The 10,550-nt window shown below is 42.3% G+C and overlaps 2 protein-coding genes across 4 annotated transcripts in view; one reads left to right on the forward strand and one right to left on the reverse strand.

Moving 5' to 3' along the window:
• Nucleotides 1-213: 213 nt before the first annotated feature.
• GNG5 (G protein subunit gamma 5) lies at nucleotides 214-3,306 on the reverse strand. Its single transcript, XM_027898392.1, has 3 exons — nucleotides 3,135-3,306; nucleotides 1,943-2,098; nucleotides 214-468 (listed from the first exon to the last, which is right to left on the reverse strand). The coding sequence occupies exons 1-2, from the start codon at nucleotides 3,213-3,215 to the stop codon at nucleotides 1,973-1,975; spliced, it is 207 nt and encodes a 68-aa protein (XP_027754193.1). The 5' UTR covers nucleotides 3,216-3,306; the 3' UTR covers nucleotides 214-468; nucleotides 1,943-1,972.
• A 71-nt stretch (nucleotides 3,307-3,377) lies between these two features.
• Nucleotides 3,378-10,550, forward strand: part of SPATA1 (spermatogenesis associated 1) — an 18,346-nt gene continuing 11,173 nt past the window's right edge. For all 3 annotated transcript variants that reach the window (XM_027898387.1, XM_027898389.1, XM_027898390.1), the window contains exons 1-4: nucleotides 3,378-3,467; nucleotides 4,806-4,991; nucleotides 5,858-5,964; nucleotides 9,870-9,987. In XM_027898387.1, coding sequence (XP_027754188.1) covers nucleotides 4,956-4,991; nucleotides 5,858-5,964; nucleotides 9,870-9,987 — 261 coding nt within the window. In that variant the 5' untranslated portion in view covers nucleotides 3,378-3,467; nucleotides 4,806-4,955. The remainder of the gene's footprint in view (nucleotides 3,468-4,805; nucleotides 4,992-5,857; nucleotides 5,965-9,869; nucleotides 9,988-10,550) is intronic.

Here is a 10,550-nt window from a genome sequence, read left to right on the forward strand (position 1 = left end):
CACTCAAAAATTTTTTTCTGTTCTATTTCTGTTATGCTTCTAAGTATAGTACTGCTGAAGCCTCATTGTTCTGTACAGCTATTAGCCCCAGGCAGAGCTGCAGCAGCACAAAATATTTAGACATTCCTCTACCTACTCTCCAGCTGCTGCAGAGGGATGCAGTGACTGGTGAGGTGTCACCACATCCAAAAGTTAATCAATTGCTTACAGTAGTTTCAAGACCAGACTAAGTCAAGACACTTTTATTTTTTGCTTGGCATATAAAACTGATTCCCTTATGAAACAGAAACGTGGAACTAGCATACAGTTCATTTGGAGAGGTAGATGGTTAGAGGTTTGACGACAGTAGCACTTGTAGAGTTAGATTTGGCACGTTAAAGCTAAGCTTTTCTATAGACTTCAAACCAGGCCACTCCTTGAGGCACTCTGCTCATACACATCAGAAAGTAGGAAAAGATGGTAAAAGATCTGAAAAACAAAACCAAAATCTAGTTAGAAAGGTATCAGTGCTCAATGAAGCAACTCTATTTCTAATAACGTATCTTCAGAGTATGCCATGGACAGCTATTTAGGAAAAAAATCTGCTTTTTCTACAGTAGTGTGAACCCAAGTCAGCGTACAAGAATATTTTTTAAATAAGCGTAGTTGGCAAAATTCACAATAGAAGTTAACCTTAAAAGCCACAAGAACTCCAAGGCATATTTCAGTTACACTGCTGTAATTCACTGCTCAAAAGAAGGGGAAGTGTTTTTGTTAAACGGTGAAGCATGAACTTCTATACTGTTACTACTCTGGTCTTTAAACGAGGTAATTCATGCTAGTACAAACTTTCTGGAAGCTTTCCACAGTCTGCTTGAGGGGAGAACAGCTTAACAATTTAGTCTGGCCATGGTCACCTTTCTATAAAGCTGCCTATTAAACTTAAATCTAGAAAACTACAGTTCTTTGGGTGATGTAAGTCAACTATAAAAGCAGAATTTTTCCAGGTTGACTCGCTATGAGATTTCTAAGGATTGTGAACTACAGTTAACTGTGTATGGGGTGCCTTGAAATAATATCTATATTCTCATCCCCAGCAGATCCAAGTCAGGGCAATGGGAAAGGGGAACGCAATAAAATTGTCATGCATTACTGTGGTCAAAATAATTAAGTTATTGTGACTCTCAGAGTTTTGGTGAGACTACTGTGGATCTAAAACTCACCTTTCTAAAGAGGTTAGCCTAAAATCTAATCACCAGAATTCTTAGGGAATACCAGATGAGTGAGTAGTTTTCATAGTGATAGCAGTAGTGCTAAAGAACCTAATAAAAATTTTGGAATGAAAATCCAAATGAGTATTCAATTGAGTATTCAGTTGTTTAAACTGCTACCTATGTAGGTTTTTTTGAGTAGAGTATGGTCCTTGCTACAGTTCCTGGACTACATACTTTTTTTCTTTTGGCTTGGAGGGTACTTCATCCCCCCATAGGGGTCAGTGCTCTTCTTAGGGACCACCACTAATCTGTCCTTGGAAGTGTTCTTTAAAAGTTTAAGAACTAAAGTCTGCTTTATCTGCCACAATCAGGTTTCACCACATATGCTGTCAGGTGACTGATCCTATGTGAGAAAAGGGAACTAATATCCTTTCAGAGAGTAGAATTACTACACAACCAGGTTAGTCCAAAGACCAGCTTAGTAGTAGGTAGCCCCACTACTTTGCTACAGCAACAGAAACTGGCAGAAGCTCTGACAGCAAAGTGCTACTCCTAATACTTATGAACAGCATGTGTCCAGTACATAGCTGTGACCAGAACAGGGCAGGAGGGGGCCCAAAATGGGGATCTATACTAACACCAGCTGCCAAAGTCAGATGCCTTTTCTGAGTGTCTTTCATGAAGGCTCTCATTAAAGGCAGCTATTTTTAATGACAAAAGAGTTTATGAATTGTAATTCAAGAACTTACCACTGAAAGATACTGAAGTAGTTCACGTAATTACAAAAATGAACAAACTTTCTGGGGTCTGAATGGATTTGTACTTGATGATACTCCTGTCAGTAGGGGATCATGTTGTGCGTTCTGCAGGCAGAATTGCTTCAAGTCAGCGGCAGCCTGGGAAACCTACTCAAAATAACAGATTGTGTTAGAATTCACTGAACTCTCTTTACTGAGGATGTAAGTACATTGAAAAGGATAAGGAATTCTCATGTAGATTTTTATGCAACCATTTCATTGTAATTTTTGTTGCTTGTTTCTTAAAGGCAAGACATTGAAGAATATAAGAGTAAGAATCAATCTGGTTGTTTAATTTTCATTTTAAACTTCTGAGCATGAAGGGTGACAGATAAGCAACATCTTGAAGATGGCTTTATTAAACAGATGAAGATCCTTGTTCTAGCATGAATCATTTTAAAATACAGCCTAGAGTTTCAGATGCTCGACTAAACTGGCATTTCATCCTCCCCTGAAAAGCCATCCTTATGATGAGATATAGTGTATAGGGCTTCTGGCAGGCTGTACCTTCGTAAAAACAGAACAGTGAAAAAACTCTCTGTGTTGCTTTTCTTTGCTCTAACTCTGAACTCATAAACCAGAACGATCAAAGTTTCAAGAAGTAGTATCTTTCATTGGTATCTCGTATCTGCAGTTTGCCCAGCGTTCTCCTGGTGTGACGGGCCGTGTCTCACCCCGGCACGGCACGAGTTCAATGCACTTTGTGTATTTATGTCTGGCGGCGACGTCTCCATTTTACCGTGCTGCGGCCGGGCCAGCCTGTTGTGTGTCCCGGCTCGGGCCGCCCTTTCAACAGAGTCCGACGGAAGGCGACGCTCCCCGAGCCGGGGGCACGGAAAGGGCGCGCGGGACGCGTCCACGGCCCCGGGGAGGGGCCCCGAGGGGCTGCGGGGAGCGAGGGGCGGACGGGCCGAGCGCCAGGAGGGCGGCGGCGGAGGGGATGCGGCTGTGCGGCCGTCCCGGGCTCGCCCCGGCCGGGGAGCCCCCACAGAGCCCCAGGGTGAAGCCTGGGCGCTTTGTCCCGAGCAAGGTCCGCGGACCGGGGCAGGTCGGAGCCGGCGGCCCCGGCCCAACGGGCCCGGGGCGGTGAAATGGCGGCGCATCCGCCGCGCCCCGTCCCGTCCCATCGCGGCTCCGCGCTCACCTTCAGGCGGGTCACACTCGCCTCCAGGCGCAGCTGCTGCACCACTTTCTTCATGGCCGCCACGTTGGAGGAGCCCGACATGGCGGGAGCGTCGCGGGCACACCCAGAGCAACTTCCCGGCGCGGTCAGAGCTCCCGGGACGGCGGCGCCTGCGCACCCGCGGCCGGGCCGGGCCGGGCGGGGGCCGGGGGCGGGAGGGGCGGCGGGGCCGGGGTCTGTGTGGGCCGGGGGGCAGGCAGGAATAACCCACTGCCTCGTTTATCCATTAAGGGGACTGAAAGAGGAAGAAACGTTGAGACCGAGGTGGCAAATCTTGGTGGTAGTATCAAGTAAGTTCCAAGTTTGGAGATTATTTTGAGATGTGATAAATGAAGTTCCTAACTTAGCTCTTGCCAGCAGTTTGGTTCTTGACTGCAGCCTGGAGAATTAGTGTACTGCTCGTAGTTCACTGCAGAAAGTAAACCAGGAATGGTGGTGAAGCATCGAGCATGGGATGGACATCATGTGCTGCAAAGTGCAGCATCTTGCATTTACCAGGGACTAATGGCAGGAACACGTGCTGGAACCTGCCGTGCCTTGGGAATAACCAGAAGGGAGATGGGATGTTACAGCCAGGTCATTTATGACAGCTTGTGGTATAATTGTGCAGAGGCAAATAAAAACACAGGCCCTGCTAATTAAGTGCTTCCCATCGACAGGAGGAAGCCTTAACTCCACTGCAGAACACAAGAGTGAGCCCTGGAAGGTCACCTGGAAGGTCTGGTCACTCGTGCTCAAGAACAGGAGAATCTGAAGTATCAGGGCAGAGCTATTAAGGGGATCAGGAGATCAGCAAGGGCATTTAGCAGGCTGAAAATCCAGGGGAGGTTTGTAACCTCTGAGGGACTGAAGTAGCCTTCAAAATGAGAGGAAAGTCATAATGAAAGGAGAAAGATGGAAACATTTAGCAGCACCTGTTGCAATAGGACAGGGATAATAGTTTTAAACTAAAAAAGGGTCGACATAGATTAGATATAAGGAAGAAGTTTTTTACAGTGAAGGTGGTGAAACACCAGAACAGGTTTTCCGGTGAAGTGGGAGATGCCCCATTCCTGGAAACATCCAAAGTCAGATTGGACAGGGTTCTGGGCAGCCTGGTCTACTGGGAAGTGTCCCTGCTCATTGCAGGGGGTTGGACTAGGTGACCTTTAAAGGTCTCTTCCAACCCAAACTATTCTGTGATTCTGTAACAAGGTTAGAGCAGAACCATGCTTTATAATTTCTGAAAGGACGTTTCTGACATGGTTGCCGAGCAGAGTCAGGTTTCCTCAGCACACTGCATTTGGCTGGCACAGTGTATTGTTTGCTGCAGTTCACAATAATTGTTACTTTGTTAGATACAGACCCTTCAAGAATCTTGTTTTGCGGGGATTTACGTCTGGGTCTTTAGGCAAACAGTAAAATTGTGTAGAAAATTATATAGAACTGAAGTATTTTTATGAAAGGGGAGAAAATGTTAAGAGAAAACACTCCAGGGCAGACCTCTCAGAGCTGCAGGGCTGTGATTTAGCAATTCCCTCAGTTACTTAGGTGATACTCACTTGTGTAGAAGGTGTGGTTGAGTCTGTTTGCACTTAGCTGAAAGCTTTCTGCCTCAGCACAGAAACAACTTTTCCATTTTCATAAATGGAGTGAAGAACACTAACTGAGAAGAAAGGATATTAATAGAGTAACCTCTCTAATAACAGATTATCATGAAACTCATTCTTAAAGAATACTTTGATCACAAAGAAAATTAGAAAACCCATCTGACATTTGCTGTGGTCCAATAAAGGGACTAGCATGTCGTTCAGTCAAATGAGACCTCAAACATCACAGGTGAGAGTTTTTGTACTTTGCATAAATATTTTTAGATTTCACAGATAGAAATGAAGAAATATTAAAATGAGGTTCTAGAAGACCTGAGAGGAAAAAAATATGCTTTTAACATGGTATATATAGAAAGCATAGTTTTGTAGTTCATATTAATTAACAAGCACAGAAATGTTGAATATAGCTAATTTATATGCCTTGTAGTTACAGGGAAGTGTGTCATCTTTGTCCATAATATCTGATTTTCACTAAAATAATCACTAGACATTAACAGTGCCACAAGTACCACAGGTCTGAACGCACTCTCGGTGAACCTTGATCAGAACCAGCTCAGTTATTCTTTTTGCAGACATTAGCAGGGGCATTTCTGTGCTTCCAAGGTAGCTAATATTATTAACAACTGTCAGAAATATTTTGAAATTTTTTTTCTTTCTGACAATGACAAGTCGTGGTGGTGTTTGGATCAAGCTTTCAGGGCTTTGCATTTTTTATGAGATAAACAAAGGTAGGGTTTCAGCTAAGGGATTCTTGTAATCATGACACTCTCCAGAGTATCAACTGGTTTTGGTAAGATCTGTCCGTTGCTGTCACAGTGATACACAGCAGTAGCACAGGCTCTCTATTCTTTCACTTTCATTGTGGAGTTTGTTCTAATGTGACTTATTTTGATGCTGTCAGCTGGCATTCAGTCACAAATTGCTCTGCTCATGGCTGTCCTTATTGTGAGATAGAGCTTCACTGTTCTAGTCTGTGTCTAATATCACAGGAACCATTCCTGCCTACAGAAATGGGAAGTCCACCTAAACAGAACAAAATGTGTAGGAAGAGGATTATAATACATCTACAGTTGTGGTCATCTGTTCTCTTTTTAGTTGGTGGAGCTTCATGTTTTTTATGTCCCAGCAGAAGTGTGGAACTTCAAGCTGAATACAGTTCCTGTAGCTCTTACTAGCAAATTTGTCTCAGCTGGATTTATAAGGTGAGTCTTAGTTTTCATGTACGTGGTAGGCCCTTCATGCCACCCTTCAGTCATTTAGTCCAACTGTTGCTACAGAGCACAGTTACATCTGAAAGCAGAAACTTGTTCTCAAATTAAATTTCTGGAGGGTGAGTAGTGCATTATGTTTATTTGTACCCTATCAGGCTTAGCTCTCTTGCAGTCCTTGGTGTAGACCATTGAAACGCACTTCAGAGCAATGACATTATTTTTGCAGAATAATCTATGTTGTAAAATCATAGCCTTATATTTTTTCTGTCTCCTTGAGCCTGATTGTCAAAATCTTATACTCTTTGGCAAGGGACCAGCTTCAAGACAGAGTGGCTTGATGAAGACAGGCTAGCCTGTGAATTTCCAGGAACAGGGATATTATGATCTGAGCTCTCTCAGTCCAACGAAAGAGCTGAAGCCTTGTTTCTCAAGGGCAAGCATTATGGCACATGAAACACCAGCATATCTTCTTACAAAGTATTTCTGAAAGGTTGCATACATCACTTTGTGCTAGGTGTGCTCTCTGTTTAAAGGACTTAGTGAAAGAATACCCTGGTTCACAATCCTAGGCTCAAACCTGGCAGAGAGTTGCATTTTTAATATTTCATGATTTTGAAAGTTTTATTTATACTCCTGCTCACAAAATCTGTGTGTATGTAGTGTGGTAAGAAGTTACAGAAGAATCAAATAATGTAAAGATATACAGAGCTTCTACATGCACATTGCCTGCTTCTGTGCAAAACCTGTCAATTCAGCTTAATCTGCAGGGAATATAGGTTTTAATTAATTTAAATTGAGGCTTGTATTATCCATATAGGAGAATGTTCTTTGCAGCTGAAAAGATTGACAGTGGTCAGGTATGAGCATGTAGGGCAGAATGTATTAATTCTTGCAGCTGCTTGTGTTGGAAGGCTACTCGAAAGTAAATGCTGTTCTAGTCTGCAGCAGAGGAGCAAAATACACATCTGGACTGGTAACTTGTGATGGTTTTGGTCTAGGCCTTCCTGGTGACCAGTTTGTAACCAAGGAAGTGGCCAAGTACCCAGTATTCCATACAATTTTTACGTAAACCAGAGTATAAATAAATCGGAGATTAGAGACCTCGCTCTCTTCTCTTCCGGCGAGGTTTGGGAACAGTGGGTCCCTGCGTTGGTCTCGCTTATCTAAGGCTGAGGCCTGCAGAGTCCACTGTCCTGCCACGTGGAGGTTTGGAGAGTGCTGGCCGTGACTGCCAATCCTGGTGTTCTAAGGGACGTGGTGAGATCTGTTTTGTTAGTTATTAGTATAGTTCTTGAGTTTGATCTAGTATACCTGTTCAGTGTCCCTTTTGTTCCCTTTTGTCCCTTTTTTTTTTCCCTTTCCCTATCCCTTTGGGGAGGGAGATCCCCTTTTACTGTGTATATAACATCTTAACTGTAAATTTACGTAAATATAGATATATTTTTATATAAGCACCTTGACTTTGGGTTCTTTAATTTTTATAGTTTTTTTCTTTACCCTAAGGGAAGAAGGGAGGGGGTAAGGCGGCTGCTGTCATAACTTTCGGACATTTGGCAGGGAGCCAGGTCCAAACCGTCACATAACTTCAAAACATTTCATGTGATGGACATCTGTCACTGCCCTGTGTTTTCTAGTGTAAATTTATGTCACTGAGACATTGAATTAAATTAGGATTCTCACTGATTTCAGTGGATTTATATCAGTGTGGGTATTGTTGCTTGCTAATGTGTCTTAAATAATTGCTAAAAAAGACTTCTCTCATTATAATCCAGGAGAGGGAACTGCTACTCATGTGGCTTGGACATTGTTGACAGCTCTGTTCAGTCAGCTTGACAATCCTAGTACTGTCTGAGCCATCTTAACAAAGGATTCCTAGGTCAAACTACAGACCACTTCCATTAACCACAAAATTAGAGGAAAATATTAACTGTGTAATTCTCTGTGGTCCCAAGTTCTTGTTCCCATGAACTTGATTTCTCAGCTTTTGTGATCTTTTATTTATTTCTCATTCCTCACCACAGAAGCCACACTTTTCTTATTTCTAGATGAGATGGCTGCAGTTATCTCTAGTTTGCATTACTTTTAAAAGAACACCCTGAAGAAAATGACTCTGATGTGACTGTCTTCTGCTAGCCAGTGGCAGCAACTAACAAATATATTATTGTACGTTCCTCGCAGCTACACTAACAAATAATTTGTAGATAAATTTCTGCCCTATTTCTCAGGCTCTGTATACCTAGATAATTTTCTCCCATGATTCATTTTACTTACTTAGATGTTTTCCCTGCTGTTCACAAATGCCTTAGGTTTAGGTTTCCATGTCGGTTTGGGCAGACCTTACCAATGAAGGGTGTGCAGTGTTAGAATGGCATATGAAAAAGCTTGCATTTATTTGGTTTTGGAAGACCACTCAAAGGGCATATCTTCTCTGAGATGCCAGCTTGAAGAAATTATAGCTCATGAGAGTTATTTGAATTACAGATCATCTGTGTTCTCACGTAAGACCTTGGAAGGATGTGTATTGAATTATGTATCCATCTTTCACATATGTCTTCATACATTTGAAATAAAGGATGCTAAGACTATTATCTGCAGCAAATGTGGAAAAATGACTGGGAAAGAAATAAGCAGGAGCCAAGTAGTGTGGTGCAGGGACCAAGTATTGTGGCTTAGATGTGTCCACTCTGCAGACTTTGATCTCCTTTGCTGCATGCTTGTGCCCCAAAGCAGTTTTATGATCTTGAGGCTCCTCTAAGTCCAGGGTGTTTGAAATAATGGAAGGGAAACATTGTAGCCCACTGAAGTACTGTGTTCATGAGATGAAACCTAATGTTTTTGCTACATACTTAGGGTGTGAAATAAAGGCCTATAGGCCTTCTTGAAAGTGCAAACAAACCTTGACAGGTTAATGAAGACCTGTTTGAGTGGAAGACACTGCTCGTTCTTGTTTGTAATGTTTACTGAGAATGGCATGTGCTGTCCCCCACGCTATGTCTGTGCACTGCTTGAAGAGTGATAGCTGCCTGGGCCAGAATCATGCTAACATTAATTAGCATGGGTCATTAACAGTCTCAGGCCTGGATTTGTTCCCTGGTTTATCTTATAGGGCAGCATAGGAGCAATTAGAATTGCTTGTGTTGTGCTACAGAACTTTAGTGTGCCTCTTACACATTTGGTTTTATTGTGCAGAGATGCTTTTTGTTCTGTAGTGATGTTTATACTGAGCTCGTTAATATTTGCATGTTTTCAAGTCATACATTAAACGATGCAATTCATATTTGTGTCAGCATTCTCATACTCAAGCCATGGTGGAAATGTTCACACTGCAGTGTTTGGTTTTTATTTAAAATACATTTGCATGCACACACCCGACTGTAAACTTGTGTTGGAGAAGACAAAAACAAAGGAATGTGCCTGCTACTTAAAGTGGACAGTGATGAACTCTCCTCTAGCCCTAGGTGCTTAAGGAGTTATGTTCTGCAGTCCTGAACTGATCTCATGAAACTTTGTCACTGATATGGAAGTAGATGTCTGGTTTCCAGTATTGCTGTTATTCATCTGCAGATGAGCCACAGCATTCTGAAGGAGTAATTTTCCAATTTCAGCTACTTCCATATTCTTCCATTGTATGGGTTTCATAAATTATGAATACTGGTAGTTAATGTTATGGCAGCCCTTGTAATACAGTGTACCTGAACACAATACAGTGTTCTGACTCTGCCACACCAAGACCCTCTAACCGTTATGTATTTGGGTTCAGTTTTAGAACATAGGTCACAATTTTGGTCATTCTGTCCATGCAAGCCAGCACATATGGAGCATTATCTTCCCCCCTCTTACTAACTAGTCAGCATTATTTGATCTTACAGATGTATTAATGAATAATAACATTCTAGGGTGTCTCCTCACATCACGTTAAGAGTGCTGCGGGAGAAGCTTGGAGAATACCTGGGTGGAGTTACAGTTGCAGATAAATTCACATTTTTAAAATGCATTGGGAAAAAACTAGCAGTGGTAAGTTAATATTTTTTTTCAGTGCTCTTCTGTTTTATAATGTAAATCAGAGATCTCATTCCTGCAGATTAGATAATATCAGATAATGTAGAGATAATTTTTGGAGCACTGTTTTTTTGGAGCATTTGTTTTTAAACATGCTGCAGCATAAGCTTTTGTCAGAGCATATCTAATTTCCCAGGTGCCAAAACATAGCTATAGGACAGGTATGTTAAAAATATCCTTTAAAGCAACAGGTGTAATTAGTTGCCATCCAGTTAAAAGATGCTAGTTTTGATAAGCTAATGGATTAGAGATGATAAATCTGGTTGCATTAAAAAGATTCCAAACCCATTGTGGTGGTTTTAATCTAGGCCTTCCCTGGTTACCAGTTTGTAACCAAGGAAGGGGCAGTGTTCCCAGTATTCCATACGATTTTTACGTGAATCGTGGTATAAATAAGAAGGAAGGGGAAGCCTTTGTCCTTCTTCTCTTCCGCCGGAGTTGGGGAACAGTGGGTCCCTGCGTTGGTCTCGCTTATCTAAGGCTGAGGCTGCAGCATCCACTGACCTGCCACGTGGAAC

Source organism: Empidonax traillii, unplaced genomic scaffold (genome assembly GCF_003031625.1).
Source record: "Empidonax traillii isolate 1590-97213 ecotype Southwest subspecies unplaced genomic scaffold, ASM303162v1 scaffold594:size396842, whole genome shotgun sequence".
Classification (NCBI taxonomy): domain Eukaryota; kingdom Metazoa; phylum Chordata; class Aves; order Passeriformes; family Tyrannidae; genus Empidonax; species Empidonax traillii.